General features: G+C 39.5%; 1 protein-coding gene across 2 annotated transcripts in view; it reads right to left on the minus strand.

The window, feature by feature from the left end:
* Window positions 1-513: 513 nt before the first annotated feature.
* The window catches only part of lingo2 (leucine rich repeat and Ig domain containing 2), a 190,232-nt gene continuing 170,364 nt past the window's right edge, over window positions 514-20,381 (minus strand). For both annotated transcript variants that reach the window (XM_079479367.1, XM_079479366.1), the window contains one exon: window positions 514-3,334. In XM_079479367.1, coding sequence (XP_079335493.1) covers window positions 1,475-3,334 — 1,860 coding nt within the window. In that variant the 3' untranslated portion in view covers window positions 514-1,474. The remainder of the gene's footprint in view (window positions 3,335-20,381) is intronic.

The raw sequence follows: 20,381 nt of genomic DNA on the forward strand, positions 1-20,381 counted from the left end.
AACAGAACTTGGTGTCATCCTCAGATTTATTTCCTCTGTTTGTGGCTCCTTTGGTTCAACCTCAAACTGTAAAATACTGTACTTAAAATGTATTGTAATTGTACCATATAATTATATTGTCTTTCAAATTATATGAAATAAACCAAATATCAAATACAAAGGATTCTGAAACTCAGTGCAGTACATCATCAATGCGAGTCCTAAAGTGATAGTTCACCCCAAAATGAAAGTTTTCAAACTTCCTCATTCCCCAGAACACAAAATATATTTTGAAGAATGTTAGTAACCGAACGAAGGCGGGACACATTAATTTGCATTGGTTTTGTGTTTGTGCAACAGCAGTCAATGGGTTACCAACATCCTTTAAAATATCTTCTTTGGTTTTCTGCAAACAAAAAAAGTTATATAGATTTGAAATAAAAAGAGGGTGAGTGAAATGGTGACAGAATAACATTTTTTGGGGTGAACTATTAGTTAGATTCAGCATCCAGAATATAAATGCAACATCAGAATACAAATCAATATTCTTTATTCCACATACATGTACTTTTTCTTTTACTTTGAACTGTTTACAATCTAAATGATTTAACAACAAAATGAGAAACTACCACAACAAAGTCAGAATTTCCTACTAGGAAGGAAAAAATAATGGTGGCAAAATTTTTTCCAGTCTGAACCGGGTAAGAGGTTAGAATCATTGAATGGAGGGGCACAACCAAAACAGATGATCGTCTGAAATTTATGTGCATACTTACAACAAAATAATAGAAAATGCATGTATTTCAACAATTTAAAAATACTCCCCTTTGTATTATGGAGTTTAAACGTAAAGGCAATTTGTTAATAAATAATCTCTCTTCTTTTTTTCAGGTTATAAACAAATATAATATTCTTCAGATCTGGAGATTAACTTGGGGTAGACAAACGGCACACGCGTTCTTCAGAGTAACATTTCACGCCCACTTAAGCCCTTTGTCCTTTATTCTTAAACAGTTTGAGTAGCGAAACGATGGCTTGGTCATATTTCCTTCAACTCATGGGGTGTACATTTTGGCGGTCACTGCATTCCGTGAATAATGCAACAAAATAAATTGTTTATACATGTTTACATACACATACATAATTGAGCATTACATACATATATGCAGGATGATGAAGGAGCGAACAGATTCCCGTCACTTGGTGGTCGCGGTGAGAAAGCATGTGTGAGCCTCGGCAAATAAGAGTAATACTTGAATTTTACAAATCTGTTCTGTACACAATTCAGAAGTGTTGGTGAAACCCCTTTTCACCAAGAGGGTTTCATACAAATTGTTAGTTATTGACACATAGTATCCTTTTGCGAAGCCCGAAATCTGGACGTAATATTAGGGGCTGTTGAGTTTCCTGGCATTAATTTAAGTGAGTCCTATCCCAGGTTCCATTAATGAAATAAAGATCTGCGTAAACTCCCACTGATATTATCTTAAATGTCTCAAATCATTTTCATGTTAAAGCGCCGCGGCCCAGCGCCTTGTTCTGCCTCCTCACCGGAGGTCCCGTTGGACTTGGAACGTGGCACGTATTCAATATCAATGTTGTTTTTATGTTTGCCTTTACCCCGACTCCACACAAACAGGAGCAGGAAACAGAAGAGAACCACTCCTAGGAATGTGAAACAGCCCATGGCTGTAGAAACCAAGATAGTCTTTAGGTCCAGGCCAAAGGTCACATTGGGAAGGTTGGTACCGTTGGCAGTGGCATTGCTCATATCTGTGTAATGCTGGGTTCTGTTGGCATACAACGACCCCAGGCTTTTCACTGCCAGCGATACCATTAGTGTGTCGTTGCCTGCAGTGTTAGAGGCCACGCACATGTACACGCCATCATCCTGAACCTCTGCTGCCTTGATATCCAAAGAGCCGTTGTTGTGGACCATCACCCTGCCGTGGCTCCTGTTGGTCAGGTGTAGCCGACGCGGTGTGATCCAGGAAATGGTGGGTCGTGGGGTTCCCTCCGCACTGCAGTGCAAACGGGCTGATTGTCCCTCTTCCACAGACACCATCTGCGTCCGATTCTCCCGGATCTTCGGCTTGGTGCAGGTCACGTAGTAGGACAGCAGGGTTTCTTTGAACTCCTTGAAGGGTCGTCCGTGGATGCCCTCCGATGTGCTACACTCAGGCTGGGTGTCTCCGAATGAAATGGAATGACGTCTCTGCAGCAACCACATGAGACGGCAGTCGCACACCAGAGGGTTGTCGTTGATCAACAGCACCTCCAGGGTCTCCGGAGCGTGAAACACTCCCCTCTCCAGGGTATCAAGATGGTTGTGAGAGATGTTTAGCAAGCGGAGCCAGCGGATGCCCTGGAAGGCATACGGTTCGATGGACACCAATTGAGATCCTGCCAACCTTAGCTCGCGCAATCGCACCAGGTCCTGGAGCAGGCCGCCCTCCACCGTACGGATGCGACTGTAGGACAGGTTGAGGTGCGTGAGGTAAGGCAAGTGGCGGAGAGCCTGGTAGGGGAAGGTAGAAAGGTTGGTGTTGGTAACCGTAAGTGTGGTGAGGTTGAGGCCGTGCAGAGAATTTGCGGGGAACACGTCTAGAGATGGCCAATGGTTGATCTCGAGATGGCGGAGGTGAAACAGCTTTTTGAAGGAGTAGGGGTGGAGGGTGCTGATACTGAGGTAGCGCATATGTAGGCTTACCAGGTTGTGCAGGTGCGACAAGGCATCTGTGGGCACCACCGTCAAGTTGCACCTCTCCAACGTCAAGGTCTCCAGCGATAACAGTCCGCTAAAGGCCCGATGGGAGATGTAAACCAGCTCATTGTCTCCGACCTCCAGCGACCTGAGGTTGCGCAGGTCCTGAAACATGTAGTCTACCAGAATGACAACTTTGTTGTCACTGATATCCAATGTAGTCAGGTTGGCGAGTCCAGAGAAGACGCCTAGCGAGAGCAGTTTGATGCGATTGCTCTTTAAGCTCAATGAGTAAAGGCTGTATAGAGAGTTGAAGGCCCCGGGCTCTACGTATGCAATGATATTTCCACTCAGGTCCAGTTCTTCTACATGCGGAAAGACAGCAAAGTCATCGGGGTTGACAGCTTGGATTCGGTTCTTGCTGAGATCAAGGATTCGTGTCTCGATAGGTATTCCATCAGGGATGGCGGTGTAGCGCTTGCGATGGCAGATGACAGAACGGCTCTGGGCGGAGCACTCGCAGCGGGAGGGGCAGGCCAGAGTGGAGCCCATGAACACGGCTACCAGGGCCAGCCCCATCAAAGGCTGCCAGCAGGACACGGCTGTGTGCAGCATGACTCGACTCAAACAGTCCACCATACTGTCATGGCTCTGAAGAGAGGGAGGATGAGAAACAGTTAGAATAAAACAAGGTAGCATCTTAAATGCAAAAAACAAATATTTTATTCACCCTTATGAGGTTGAAAAACTGTATATGACTTTCTTCTGTGGAACACAAAATATATTTTGAGATGGTTCAGTGGTTTTGTGTCCATACAATGGAAGTAAATGGGGGCCAGTTTGGTTTGGTTGCCAACATTCTTCAAAATGTATTTTGTGTTCTGCAGAAGAAAGTCATACAGGTGTACAATGAGGATGAATGTTTTAATAGAATTTTCTCTCCATATCTTCATAGCCTATTGCTAAATGGTGTAAATTGATTCAAAGAAGATTACTGATTTTTTACTGAAAATTTCTAACAAAGGTTCATTCAATAAAACGAATGAAAAATCTGTGTTTGAATTGCCCACGAAGACCTGTTTGGTGTGGCCATGCATGTACAAATGAGCACTGTGAGTGTCCTGGTGTTTTTCTTTGTCAGCCAGTTCAATACATTGGTAAATCTGGTCTTACTGCCACATTTCTGCATAGTTCAGCTGGTTTTCTAATGCCTTTTTTTAAGAAACTCCTTGACAAAGCGCTACAGTAGTTAAAGCTTTCTTAATGCACAAAATTTTTTAATTAAAAGACCATTTATTTATAAACATTTATACAGAACTACACAGTGAACAGGGACAACAGAGCGTCACACAACCTAATTAACTTATATAACAAGGTTCTTGTTTAAAAGCAGATAGCAGCCTGAATTGTTTTGATGTTTGAATGATACTGTTTGTTTGCTTTGTCTAGCGAAAAAGAACTAGGCCTTGAATTTAAAATAGAAAGTTTACTTTTCCTAACATAATCTCCACTGACTTTAAGCAAGTTTACATACACACGCACAATCACACAAGCACATACACACAACATGGTGAACCATGATTTTCAGGAAACAAGATTGAGCCCTGAAACAAATAAATAGAAAAATAGTTGGAGGGCACAATTCGCTGGTGCAAACATTCGAGACGTAATTACTAAGATTATTACAAAAGCTGGAAAGACAAGTAAATGAAGCCTCAGAGGTTAATAAAAGACATTTACTGCTTCTTTAGACATTGACCTTAATAAGCGCTCCACAAAGACAAATCATGGCGGAATCACATCTATTAGGTCCTGATATTCGGAGTAAGAAGCTGATTATGTGTGAGGATGTGTGAGGAAAACAACATCACACATTTAACACATACCATTGAATGTGTGAGGGCTGTTTGAACGTTGCAAGTTTAACTAAAATGGGACACTGCAATGGTACCGTTGTAATATTTTTGCATCTGGGCGAAGGTCATTATAAATTTTGAAATGTGTCAGCGTTAAACCTCTAGGGGGCAGGTTTGCATAATAGGGTGATTCAGAAATGCATTTGCATTTATGCATTTGGCAGACACTTTTATCCAAAGCGACTTACATTGCATTATACTATACGTTGTATCTGAATATGTGGAATCGCCTGGGATCGAACCCATAACCTCAGTGTTGCTAGCGCCATGCTCTAACCACTGAGTTACAGGAAAGACATGTAAGAAATGTAAAGACATGCACTGAATTCAAGCACTATTGTTCATACGATTTACTATAAGTGTTCATTTGTTAGTTTAGACAATAATTCAGATTTTAATGTAATCTCACAAAATACGTTCAAAAAGATTTTAATGTCTAACCTGAGTCCTGTAAATGTTATACAGGTAATATAACACAATAATCCCTACAGCCAAAAAATGGCTTTCTCAAGTTTTTAAAACACATGTGCACACTCTCAGTATACGACATCAAATGCCACACACCAACCAAATCCCTTTTAAAACGGGTGGGTGGGGGTCGAAAGACGTATAAAGGGATGCAAACATTGCATAACGTTCAGTAAAACCGAAACTGAAAAAAAACAATGAGAAAATAATCTCTTAAAAAAATGTAAAGGCTGAACAAAATATTTGTTTATTTACAAAAGATGCATTTTGTGTCTTAAATAAGAATTGTAAAAAGAAGAGAACATCTATTCTTAGATATATATATTAGGCAAGTTACATTTAGTGCAGACTGATCTTCTCCAAACCCAAAATCACCCCTCATAGCAGAACATAGCATACCTATCTTTAGATTTCCCAGAATGAGCAATGATGCAGTAAGCTTTTGTTGACACACGTATTCTGGAAAGCAGGTGCTTGGTGCAAAAGAACGGTTCTGTAAACATGACATCACAATGTCTGAATTAAGAAGCGATAGGAAGACTTATCGGGTGGCAGATGTTCTCCAAGAACGCTATTGACAGACCAGTCTTTACAAATACACATTTAAACGTCCAAAGATGTGTTCCCTACCTCATACTTAACAAAGAATTTGTTCCTAAATTAACCTTTCACTGAGAATATTGCTTATTTCCCCAAGCTATGTGATTAAGAGAATTTAGTGGCTTCTTCGTTTGGCTATTCAGTTCGGTATTGATTGTAACTGTCTGGGGGAGCCATATATAGAGTCAATTGGACTTTATTTTAATCCATACAACATATTTGTACATCATACCTCATGGCATCAACACATTTTCAGTGTAAATCTCATATAGGTTGGAGGAACTAATTGCAGCATTCCAGACAGAGATTTGGGTTTATTGTTTTGTAATGCTATACTTTTCTTATTGTTTTACCTATCCTATGTCAATTTTGAATGCCATTTACAAACCATTTGAATCGTTGATCTATGAAAAACATTTTTACAGTTTGACCCGATCCCAAAAAAAATAACACCCAACACTAAACTATAAAGTTGTTTTGACAGATTTAATGTACCACTGAATCAGATAAGTTAAGATTTCTTTGCTCTTATATGTTGACATGTATGCATGCCCGAAAGAGAACGGGAGATACCCTGGGACATTTATTTTGTCTGGCGTTCAGACCTTGCTGTGATCGGCTTAAACTGTGTGAATGGTCCTCTCCGGCTCTGTCAACTGGACTAGAACCGAACCTAATACTCTTACGTGGGCTCCTCACCATTTTACGCTCTTTGGCCCTGGCAGTTTCAGGCTTTAGATAACAAACTCGCCCCCTGTGCAGTCAAGCAACACAAGCCATTTTCAAAGCAACGCTGTGCTGTATCTTCTCTTGGTTCTTCTGATGTGGGCCCTCTAATGTGATGAGCTTCAGCACCCTGCGTGAGCTCCTTGGTAGATGGCGACATACTTTCTTTATGGCAAGATTGAGATTTTTAAAGCAAACACTGCTCTTGAGATTAAAAACGCTCAATTGCACCGTAGCTTTGAAGGGCCGGCGAACAAGCTCTCCGCAGAGGCTAGAGCGAGGATGGGACGGAATAGAATATAAGCTGTGGAATAATTATACAAAATTAAATATAATCATGCGGAAAGAATGAGGTACAGCGTGCGACACTGCATGGATGGTCACTCTTATATTAGCATTTGAATAGAGACGCCTCACACACAGTTTGTATTTAACATTTAACATAGCATAAGCCAGTTAAGCGTAACTGTTGTATTAATTTGCTGTTACCTTTTCTTGCTGTGTTTTCCAGCATCTGTTAAGCTTTTACGTGCACAAGCATCCCCTGCTAATAGCTACATGATGATATAAGATTGTGGGCCACATGGTTACTCCAGAGCATAGGGTGTTATTTTTTACTGTTCAAATTAACACACACACACGGACACCAGCTGTACGAGAATCTTTGGAGAAACAACTAGTTCACACAAACAGCAGTGTAAGACGTAAACCCTAAAAATAACAAGTATTTTTTTCCTTTCACACTGGCATTGTGTTTCACAGAAGGCACTACTTTACAAACAAGTGTGTGACATTTTATGCAGTGAGATAATCGCTTGTTTCCTTTCGGGTGATGGTGTGCAGCTACGGTAGATGAAGTATGGATCAGCTTCTGGTGACCTTTAAGTTCTGTAGGTTGAAAAATTACTGTAACTAAACGCTCGGGTGTGCCAGGGCTGGTGTCAGCACCAGCTTTGGTGTCTTCATATACCAGACCTTTCCCTCCTCAATGTTCACATCAGGATAATTGTTACATTATTAAATCATTGCTTTATTTTAATGAGTCTCAAATCTTCTAATGATGCCGCCCTGAAGGAAAGATACAATCAACTCGTGGGTTAAAGCACAGGAAGAGTGCATATTTGGCCCTTGATGTTTTATTGGGGCATGTGATATAATCGCAGCCGGTGCCATTGTGATAACAAGTCAAGGAAGAATGCCTTAATACTTCTTTGGAAACAAGATGTGTCTTTATCAAAATGACAGCTACGCTTTCTTATCTTATAGGTTGAAAAGTGTTAGACGCAGAACATTTGCATTTGGCAGGTGTTTTGATGCAAAGCGACATACATGGAATTCAAGGTACTGTATAGGTTAGGTTTTAACATTTCATTCATTTCCTGGGAATCAAATCAATGATTTTGGAATCGCTAGTGCCATCCTTTTCTATTTGAGCTACAGGAACGCAGATGTGCAGTATTAGCATATTATGATGTCTTATCTGTCACCCAGCCTTCAGACACATTCTGAGCTGTCCTAGGCGATCCTATGATTTTAGCATTTGACAATATATGAGGAACCTATCTTCAGGGGTCTATTAAATACCACCTTCACTGGTACATGAACAGGAAACTGGTACATGAACAAAAATAGATTTGTCCGTTATTTACTTGAGTTACAAAGTGACTTTCAACACGTAATACAATGCACTTTCAAAATCCCAATACCAGTTCGACTAATACAGAAATGACAAGCACATTGATTCCTAAACACAACAATCTAATCCTCTGTGACTGACATGGTTTGCGGCAGGTCCTTTCATCCAATATGTCCTCAAAATAAAATAAACAAAATGTGTCGGAACAGTTGTGATGCCGCTCCAAGCTTTGATAGGCTTTGGATTGCATTTGAATTTTTAAACAAAGACGTTGGATTGATTTTCTTTATATTACAAGTTCCAAATTTTGTAGGACATAAGAAAAAAAGCATGCCAATACAATCTGTTAGCTTTTTTTGTGCAGTAACAGTTTAACAGTCTGCTCATTGCTTAATCTATTAGTTGGATGGTAAATCGTTTCATTTTTGATGACTGTGCTTCAGAAAAATTGCCTCTGACCGGGAGCTTGATTTATTTATCTATTTTGCGGGATGAATTTCATAGTGGGTAGCAAAAAGCCCCAAACAACAAATTTACAGTTTCCACCACCCCATGTGAGGGCCCTCGATTGCTGTGGCAGCAAAAACGCTCATCCCCCGCAGAGAAAGAGAGATGGGATCAACATCTCTGACTGCGAGAATCAAAGGCAGAATCTGAAAACCCCACTAATTATGCAGCGACCGACCATAAGCTTCACACAGAGCACATCAGGAGGAACGAGACTGCGGTAATGAGAGATAAAGCAACAGACAGAGAGCGGCTCCTCGTTCCTCTTTATGGCAACCCAGTGTTAAGATTGGAGTGTAAGCCAACTACTGTTTCTCTCATTCTCATTCTCTCAATGTATTACAGTGATTCCTTCAAAAAGTGTTTAATGCAATCACTTTGACAATGAGATATCTATCATTTAGGCTACTCACACTTATGTCATTCAAATCTCTGTCAAACCTGACATACAAAGATGTATAGCAAGAGCAAGCTTTTTCTTGAAGAATAAAGCTCCTCATCGAAATCCATTTTAATGGGCTGTGTAAGCAGATTGTACTAAAAAAGATGAATCGTACAAATTCATACAAATTAACCACCGCTTAAAGAGTTATGAGCTGCCATGAGATTGTGTGGTTGTATGTTGTTTTTCTGAGAATCATTAGACAGTGTAAATAATGAATATTTTGTATTAGTTTTGGACAGGGTGATTTATTCCTATATTTATTTCCTAGTATTTTTATTGCCTAGGAATAGGACCGTCATTTGTATTCTAAGAATACAAGACCAAATCTTTATAGATTCTATAAGCACAAAGGTTACAGAGTAAAACTGCTGTAAAACCTCACATTTTTTGTTTCAGTTTAGCTGAAAAAGATATTTGGAAGAACGCTTGAAACCAAACAGTTCTTGGCCACCATTGACTAGGCCTTCCATAGTAGGAAAATTACAATGGTAGTAAAAGGTGCCCCAGAGCAGTTTGCTTTCCTACATTCTGCAAAATACGTTCTTTTGTAGTCAACAAAACAAAGAATTTTACAAAGAAATTGTTCCTATTGTGGTTTGGTGGCCAAGAACTGTTACAAGCATTTACAAGCATTGTAACTGTTCCCAATAGAACAAATACATTCATAAACATTTAAACAGAACAACTTGAGGCTGAGTAAATGATGACAGAATTTTCCTTTTTGGGTGAACTGTTCCTTTAATATTTTAAGTTTTGGCCACAGCGGTGAGTTGGTCTGGGTTGATGTAATTTAAAAAGTAAGAAATAGCTTTACGTTGTATGACTTTGATGAAGTAATGTAAGCTGAAATGTCCTTTATAAAGCTATGTTGATTGTGCTTAAAAATGTAAGGCTCCAGTGCTCTAGCAAAAATGCTATTTACCGTATGTAGTACTGAAAGACAATGTGTCCTCAATTACACTGACATCTGTCCCAGGAATTTAGGTTACAGTGAACAGATCTAAAAAAAGAAAAAACCTACGTCAAACATACCAATGCGTGTTATAGAACAGTACATTTTCCTTGATTCAGTACACAAGGCTACAAGCCCTCACTGAACAACCTTCATATCTTCTGCAGCTACGAGCTCACTCAGCCTCCGTGTGGGTCGCATATATCTAATCTGATGTGGGGAGACTATTGAACGTATTTACATTGAGGTTCATCATTAATGTGCAAACTTCTCACTATAGTGTATAACACAAAGAGCCCTGCTGCGAGACTCGGCGGCTAAAACAGGTTTGCCTCCCTAGGAAGTCCTTAACAATGAGAATTAATGGCTTCTGGATGCCTTTCGACCACCGCTCAAAGTGATATAGTCACAAGCATATTTTCCTCACGGTTGCTCAAGTTAATATAATTCATCAAGCTAATGTGCAACGTAAAATACTGTTAAAAACACAAGAATAAACACACGAGATGGAAGAGAGGGAGGGAGAGTCAGGACTAGACGCAGAGAGCATTGACTTGAATTAACTTCTAAAGGTAATAGTCAACACTTGAAAGCCAGGCACACCCTGCTCTCTGCCCATCGGCAAATGCATTGTGCAGCAACAATCGGAAGCAGAGGGCTGAACATTTCTGCTGTCATAGAGGTACTTGAGATACAGCGTTTTCAGGATACAGGAAGCAATACAGAAGGTACAATAAAACAAGAGTGATTCCAAAACCTGGCTGACTAAAGCTGTTCGTAATAGCGGACAGGGATGAAGCCATATACGTATGAATCTTCACAAAATCTAAAATTGGAGGGGAAACAGATGCCTTCTGTGCTCAGCGTGAATACATTTGGAGTACCAGCAGGAAGCAGCAACGATCGTGAGTACAGCTCGCGTGGTCTCCGAGAGGCTGGGCCTGTGTGGGAGGCTGAAGTGTGTGTTATCAGGTCGCTGTGTGCGCACTCTACGCTGAAGAGGTTTAGTCATGAACGTGGACCCGTCTATATCTGGAATATCTCAGGGATGTGTGATAACAACAGGAAACTAACATTGTTATGTCCATAAACAAAATAGTACAAAGCTAATTTGGATGCATTTTGTCCTATTTCACACCACACATGGAAGCGTGTATTTCAGGACAGGTTTATGCTTCTACAAAGCTCGCTTAAACAGCACGCTGCAGGGTTGTGTTTTTGCTGTGCAAAGCATGCTGAGCTCAGCTTCCAATGACATGTAGACATCTCAACACAAACACCATTTTCTTTCCAGTATATTTGACCAAATCCTGTTGATTTCAGAAGCACTTTGGTGTCCGGGTTTTGTTCTGTGAAAATTGATTTCAAGCCTGATGTAAATTAGATTTGACATTGGCCAATTTTGTAATAATTATCAATGGCTCCCTATAACCTTTCATAATTTACAGCAGGAAATGAATATCTCTGAGTTATCTAGAAATCATAAAATTTTCTGCATAGATCCACAAGGGAAAGACAATGCAAACCTGGAAAATGTAAGCCTGCATTGCAAAATGCTGGATTGTTGTAATCCCTTGTTGCCTAAAATATGCTTAATTTAACCTATGCTGGGTTGTTGTTACTTAACCAAGAGCATTTTGGGTTAAAACAACCCAGCATAAATTAATCTATAACCCAACTGTTGGTTTTGTGCATATTTGACCCAACCATGGGTTGAAACAACCCTGCATTTTTACCCATATAAACATTCCCACCTTCCCACTAAATGAATAGACTCATGCACACGTGAAAGGCCTATCTTCTCCGCTTTCAAACCACATCTAAATTACACAGCCAACATGTAAAGTAGATGACTCATGGTCTCATACAATATGAAATTAGATTTCCGAAGGGATAACCTGGAAAATAATGTTGGCAGCCACAGCATTGAGTACTTGAGGCATCATGCATTAATGATGTCTAGCGTACAATGTTTCCAAAGCTTGACCTCCCAAAACAACGCACCCACCACATCTCTCTCCCTTACCCACATCCATTACTCAAGAATAAAATGAGAAACAGCCAGCAAGAGATGTCCAATCTCATCCAGCGTTATTACCATCGGCAGTGCAAATATTCAGCAAAGCTTGTGATCAAATGAAAAAAGCGGCGTACCAGCTTTTTACGTTTCTTCATCCTGCCTGTGCGGTGCCTCCAACAAGCTCTCGGTAATCCCAGTTGGAATCCAGCTCAAACACAGACTGGTCTTCCATCTCCATCAGTTAAGACTTTTAACCTCTCCTCACTTCTCTCCACCCCTTTCCTTCCATTATCCCCCCATGCCAAAACGGACCGTTAAACAGCCAATAATAGCGTAACCTTAAACCTTTAATCAATGCAATAATACATCTTTCATGCATAGTGTTGTGAGTCTCTATAATAAGATACGGCGTGTCAAACTTGATTTTCAATGTTTTTGCATGTCACTGGTATAAGACACTCTACATATCAATCACTTTAACAGAGATTAGCATTTCATTTAAGAGCCATTAGCGGTCAAAAAAGTTATGTTAAACGTATTCAATTATAGTCCATCATATCCAGGAGACAGCTGCTTTTTAATGATCCATGAATAATAGATATTAATTGTATCAGTAAGCATAGAAAGTCATAAATACTGTAATTAGATTTAATGCATTAATACGATGTCACGTGTCTACAGCTTTGGAAAACGGCTCCTAATACGAGGGTGTGTTCTCTGTTGAACTCAATGAGACACATTGAACAGGGATTTCAACACTGTGATAACAATTACAAATGGATCTATCTTTCTCTAACGACATCTCACGTAATTCTGGTGCATGATTTTGTTTGCGGTTAATAAGTTACAGCAGATAGATTGCTGTTTTTTGCAAATGAGGTTTACTGGGATAATCAACTTGGATGAACTATTGCAGTATCATGCAGCATAAAAAGGGCTGTCACAGGAGTCTGTTTTCATTAGTTAAATCTGCAATTGCTCAAGATAATTGCAAATACACTTTAGTATCTGTTGATATACATTTACATGACTTCATTTGGCAGACGCTTTTATCCAAAGCGACTTACAAGTTTTTTTACAGTGGCACATTACTGCAGAGCAATCGGGGTAAGGTGCCTTGCTCAAGGGCACTTCAGTCATGACCTACTGGCACTGAGATTTGAACCAGCAACCTTCTGATCACAAGCCCAACGCTCTAACATCAACACAGTAGTATAGAAATTCACCAATGAAAGAATTATAACATGCATTCAGCAAGATTGTACTAAGTAGTACAAGGAAATTATTTGTGTTCCAATGGATTTACTGAAACAATCAACTACTTTGCTATGTTTGCTAAGAACAATGCTTCAACGTTATAAGTCGGTTTAATATAATTTAAGTCCAAGTGACTTATAAGGCCAATTTCTGTTGAATTTAGTTCCAAATCTGACTTGAAATTTAAGTCGAATTCTTTAGAGTAAAACGCTAGAAATACCAAGGTCATATGTTCCAATCTCAGGCAATACACTTACTCATGAATGTTTAACTGTAAATAACACAAAAAAGCATCAATAAAACATTTAAATTACAGTGTTTCTCTGTCAAGAATTCTCACAATATACTCCCTTGTTTTATAATAACTAGATTACAAACAACCACGTATCTCGAAAAGTCCCTGAGTGATAAAACTGAATAAGGTATTCCTCGTGACCCCTGGTCCCCAGGGAGCCCGAAACCCTTAAGATGGACTACTCATTGCTAATTCTCCCTGCGACTTTAAAAACAACGAGTTAATGAACCTATCAGATGTTGAATGCACGATTTTCTCCAATACCTCTCCATATTTTACGTTTCTTTCTTATTAGGTGGTCAGAGGGAACCTCCCCAGGGATCCAGGTCCCATTTGCTGTCCAAGAGATTGATTACTTCTTGATTATCCAACAGTTTGGAGACGAAATGAAAACATATGTGAAAAGAAGATTATGGACCGAATCTCAAGATTGCTGATGCTTGTCTTTGTAACTGTTCAATCAATATGACGATATTCCTAAGTTAATGCACCGTGACAACACGGCGTGGCTGTGATTATGACTGGAAATGGTATCTAAAGCAATAAGCATTCAGATTCAATAGACTGCTGTGAATACAACATTACATTCCCAGAGAACAAAGCCTTATTGTTTTGTTTGCGTTGAATGATGCCCGTGTGATTTAATTGCCCACATCAAGGACATTATTCTATGATGAACTGCAGTCCACACACATACTGTAGCATTTAAAGGGATAGTTCACCCAAAAATTCTGTCATCATTTTCTCACCCTCATTTCATTTCAAACCTGTATTACTTACTTTCCTATGAAGAACACAATAAAAAAAGAATGTTGGTACATAAAACCATGTCATTGTGTCCCACAGTTATTTGGTTACCAACATTCTTCTAAATATTTTCTTGTATGTTCTGCAAAAGAAATAAAGTCATACAGGTTTGAAATGACAAGAGGGAGAGTAAACGCTGACATCATTAACATTTTTGGGTGAACTTTATCTTTTAACATGCAGATTTCTTTCATTCATAAACATCACATGAGTGAGCTGTGGTAGGGATAACCTTGAAATTTAACTTATCTTGTTTAATTTTTCAACATCTCCAAAGCGGCATCAATAATCAAAGGTCACTTGGATCAAGAGAAAAACTGCCAATGCAACGATGAATAAATGATAAAGCTGGCATTTGTTGTAATTTGTAACCGCTTTTACAAATCTGACTCCCATGCTGTAGTTGTCATTCATCTCAGTTAAAACTGGTGAGATGTGCTGATCCAAATACAAATGTACAAATCCAGTTAAACTTTAGTTCAACTAAACTTATCATGAACCTTCCAATACAACACAGTATTAAGGTAGTCTGTATGCTGATAAGCTGATTCATGGAATTATAAAAGCAGAGCAATCTTCTCGGCTGAAACACCTCTTTTATCATTTTCCTTTGCGCTAATCTGTGGGCAATTCTCTCAAAGGTCTCTATTTCTCTTTCTTTAGTCTCCTGTTCCTGCTAAGAAATCATCCCCTAAAATACTATTATTATTTTGCCTGATTCTTTTGCTGTTTCTTAGGTTCTCTTATGTAAGTGAGAAAAAATAAGAAGTCCAATATAAGAATAATAAATCACCAGGAAGTACAAAAAGTACTGAATGGAATGTGAATCTTTAGAGCTCCACAGAGACATAAACAGTGAAATATTAGGTGGTCTTATCTTCCGAATACTGATCACGTCATGAACCATATATCTGTCTGTCAGTGTCCTTGAAAATGGCACACTCGGTGCTTTGAAAATTATTTTCTTTACGCACCCTTTATTCATTTGAACCTGTTAGAAATATTGTTTTGTAGCAAGTGAAATAAGTTTAGCAGAAAGTTTTTTTTGTGAAATTCCACTGAATGGTCACAATGCAGGGCTGGACTGAGACAAAAAAGGGCCCTGGCATTTTTACTCAGACCGGCCCACCACAATGGGTCGGACACAACCAACCTGTACACCATCCTTGCGCTCCCTGTAGATATGCATATCTACTGTTCCATTCCCCCAAAAACCTACAAAGCTGAGAACTAAGTGCCATGGACCAGTGTACCAGTGCAAGTGGACCAGTGTAGGCCTACTCACTCTCTCTTGACTGACTCCCTGGTGATAGACCTACACCTACTTGTGGTGTGATTCGCGCAAATTGAGCGTTAGTAAGGGAAGCCAAACAATCCAATAGTGGGATGAGACAGCGGGGTATTACAGAGCTCGCGCCACGCTGACATGTCATCTGCGCGATTCAATTTCCTATCGCCAACCGATGGACAGCGTGGCACCAACCAATCCGTTGCACTGACCAATTAAAACATATACAATGTTCATTTGGCGCCACTCATTTACATTTTACCCATAAACCTCTGCTATTATTAACATAAATAGTTGAGGTAAAATGGCTAGGCGCAAAACGTACTACAATAATAAAATGAATTACCTGAACATGTAAACTGTCCTATATAATTTCCAGGAGCTTGGCGTGCTCCTCAAGACGACAATATTGGAAGTCATTGAAGTTTCTGCTTTGTACAGGTCTTTCCGTAGCCTCTATAGTATAGAGTCTATACATATGTGCAGTTCTTCAAAGTATCGATGCAAAATACTACCGTTTACTTGTACACTATTAAAGATAATAATAAAAAAATATTATGCATTTCATCCTGATTTCCTTTGTCTTCTGTAGGGACAAACTGATAGACTTGTGTAAATGTAAACAAATGTAAATGTTTTTAAGGAATGAGGGGTTTCTTTATTGTACATTTGAGTGTACGGTTTGCGCTGTTTAAATAACGTGTGCGCTGATGAGGATGGGCGATTGAATCGCGCAGATGACATGTCAGCGCGGCGCGAGCTCTGTAATACCCGCTGTCTCGTCCCACTTTTGGATTATTTGGCTTCCCATAGTTCACGCGAGTTGAAAAATCTGAACTTTGGCGAAAATTCGCGCCGCGTTTACGAACCAGGAGCTTGCTCTAGTAGGGACGTGATTATGACATAGCGAGCGGAGGCAGGAATATTATATTATATCGGCCCCCAAGTGCGTCGGCCCATCGGGCATTTGCCCGGTATGCCAGATTACCAGTCCAGCACTGTTACAATGTAACCAAAATCAATGCCTGAAGCGTGCTATTTCAAGTGTTTTATTGTGGCCATACAAAAACATGCGTAAGACCATAACGAAATTGTTATTGTATGGTTTTACATACTAACTGTATGCCAATTTTAACACTCTTATTCAAAAGCATGTGTAAGATGGATTTAAAGGTCTAATGTGTATTTTTTTAGAGGATATATTGACAGAAATGCAATATAATATACATACTGTTGTCTTCAGAGGTGTTTGAAGACCTTACATAATGAAAGGTTAGGTTTCTATTTACTTACACTGAGCTATTTCTATCTACACACACACTACGGGTCCCATTACATGGAATTCACCATGTTGTTTTTACAGTAGCCCTAAACGGACAAACTGCTCTACAGAGCACGTTTGCTAAATACGTTATCTTCTTCAGTAAAGAAGTGAAAATGTGACGTGACAACATCTTAGTCATGTGCCAGCCAATACTTTCAATTCATTTGTGTAGTAACTATCCCTTTAAGCACAGAGAAGCCGCTGCTCTGCATCCATCTTTATAATACTATATCAAATGGAAAACAACTTTAACTCTCAGCTTTGTTAAAATGGTCACATGCAGAGATTATGGCTCTCAGAGAGTGTACACATGTGAAGTGTCGAGGCGGGTGTTGGATCTGGGGTTGCAAGATAAGGTGGAAAAATGGGCTTTCCCACAAACAGTCCCGTTAACAAGCCTTCTAAAAGTCACTATCTCAGTCATTACCCGTGACACATTAGTGATTTCTCTCTCCCCGGCTGCCTTCTTTTTCTGGCCATGCCTACTTTACTTATTGACTCCTGCATAGCCTTCATTAGATGGATCTGATACAATACAGTCTTCTGAGAAGTGAACTAAATGACAACTTTCAGCTAGCAACAAGGGAAATCATGGATTTTTCAATGAAATGGATAACATTGACGGAAGCGGTAGATCGTATCTAGCCCAGAGAGTAGAACACAATGAGATGAGTGAGGAAGAGATTTCAGCTGACGTTCGCTACTTCACCATTCTTTCTATATATCTTTATTCATTAGGACTGTTGCTACATCGGTGCTTTGTCACAGATCCGCCACTACAGACAAAACTTGCGATGACCTATAAGAACGTTTTCACTTCCATCTTTATTATCAATATCCCTCCTTAGTTATTCTATATTACACCTGGCAGTAACCCAACCTCAGTTTGGGAAATTGCCACAGCAAAGAAAAAGGGTTAACAAAGCTCCCCCTTTTTTTTTCTCCTGGTAATGGGTCCATTCTCTCAATTGTTTTATTTAAATCCCAGAAACATACTCAACACAGTTCTTGTAATGAAAAGGTTCCATCAATGTTACAGTCCATCAAAATAACATCAAATGACACAGTGGAAAAATGTCTGCAGGTCTTTTCCAAAAAAGAATTCTCTGTAGCCATTCCTGTCTGTATGAAACTCATAATTGCCTAGCTTGGGACCCTCTCTGCGACAGGATATGGAACCATAAAGACAAATACACAGAGGCCTGGATATGCCCCGGGGGCCCTTGTTTGTGGATACAGTGTAGCTTTACCCTTGTTTTAGGTAAAAAACTGTCTTACAGAGACTAAGTAAAATTTTTCCTCATTTATTTGCTAGTTTGAAAAAGACTCACACATGCCTTGCCATTTGTGCAACATTCAATTCATTAAAACAGCTCAACCTTAAGTAGTGCTTGAAAGGAATTGCCACGAAAAAACTGAAGGACTCTCTTCAAGTGTGGTGATCAGGGCCGGTCACTTCCCATTTGAGACAATAAATTGCTTTATTAAGGGACCTTAGGGTCCAGTGGCCTAATTACTGTCCAGATGGTTGGTATGCAGAGGGTTGGAGATATCCTACAGCCCAACCCGTACTTATGTTTAATTAATATTCTACTTTGAGGGCAATGGAGGTGTCACGCTGCGTGATGGTACTTTATAAAAGCCATATGGGTGAAGGCAGAATAAACACACAAAATATTTGAAAATAAAAATTGACATACATTATTACAATTATGCCGGTCCTAATTTAAAAGCACTGCCTTTAAAAAAATGAAGATTGGGAAACAGCACAGGCCGAACTCGAAATTGCGCAGCTCTTATATGGTACAAGTGCATACATTTTTACAAAATGCTCTATCCCTGCCCACACAACAGTAATTTTGCGACAAGCCACATCATAATGTAGCAGAATTGGTTGAATAACCCGACCCAATTTTCATATTACTCAAATATTATTTAATGTCAATGGCACACATTATGTTTCAACTTATCATTTTAAAACTTATTAAAATCTTTGGTTATCTTCACATTAACATTCATCATCTTTGTCATTTACTTCCATTAAAGGTCCAGTGTATGACATTTTTAAGATATCTGAAGATATAGTTATTTTATAATATTTTATTGCATTTACGTCAATAGATCCTCCCAAAAATTACACATTAGACTTTTAATTTTTATTATTTATGATTCACTCTTTTTTACTCACTGCTTTCTTGTACGTACTTATAATAAAAAAAATCATCTTTCATTTGAACTAGTTATTGTCTAATAACACATTGCAACGGCTTCTAATTTGCATTACGCACATGATAGAAGGGGATTAGAACAATCTTGGAGGGAGAAACAACACACATTCGACCTGACTAAAAAACCCGCTTGCTTCAGCCACTCACATACTCTGGATTCAAAAAATACTATAAGAAATAAAAAAACAAGAACCCATGTGGGTACAATCAATCAAGTGTTAAACGCCATTCAACAGCATTCAAAGCAAGCAACAGATATCCCATCAGTGTCTACACATACACAAAATGTACAGATTTATAAATGCTGGCCAGGGTAAGCACAGGAAAGGGCCTTTCTTAAATAGGTTTCGGTCTCTTTAGACTTCACATTTGCTGCTCATCAGGATGGAATAGAGCTCCTCTCCTCACAGAGCTATCTGTGGACCCATCTCTCTTTCATCTGAATTGAAAAGAGTGTAGCAAATAGCAGCGAGGGAGAAGGGGTTCTCGACAAACTGCTGAGCGCTCACCGGCACCATGGCACATCAGAGCAGGTGATGGGAACTGAACCATTTCAAGGTTCAGAAATGAAGTTGGCACTGGCAGGGAATTTAATAACTTGCTTGAAGTTCAGATGACAACCACATCATGAACACCCACCAAGCGTCGGCCCCAAACTGTAGCGTGTGCAAAAAGTACCTACGAAAAGATGCAGCTACACAATTCTCATCAACAACAACCATTGCCCAGATCGAGAGCGTGTTTGAGACAAAGATGTGACTGACCTTTATCTACACAATACAGCTTTACCATAAAGGCAATAGTACAGTTTTCCTCACGGTTGTAAATTGAACACACTGTATATAACAACAGTCCCAAGAGCACCTTTACACATCCGAGACATCTAATTATAAAAGCAAGGGACTTCAAACGCAACCCCACTTGACAGTCTCTGTGAGTGATTCATTGTGTAACAGGACTGGGACCTTTCACAAGTTCAGCTTTTTTTTACCTTGAACGCCATCCTAACGGAAAAGATTCCTTGTTGCAGATGGGATTATGGAAATAGACTGCAATTCTGGACAAACAAGAGTGAGAGAAACAGATATGGAATGACATGATTAGATTGTCATGAGTGTGAAATATGCACTACATTCTCAGTCTTAACAAAGCACACGCATAAGGGGATTCCACGCTCCTGTGGAGAGCATTACTTTGAAGCCTCCCATTTCACAAAGATAGAATATGCG

This window comes from Barbatula barbatula, assembly GCF_947034865.1.
Source record: "Barbatula barbatula genome assembly, chromosome: 18".
Taxonomy (NCBI): Eukaryota; Metazoa; Chordata; class Actinopteri; order Cypriniformes; family Nemacheilidae; genus Barbatula; species Barbatula barbatula.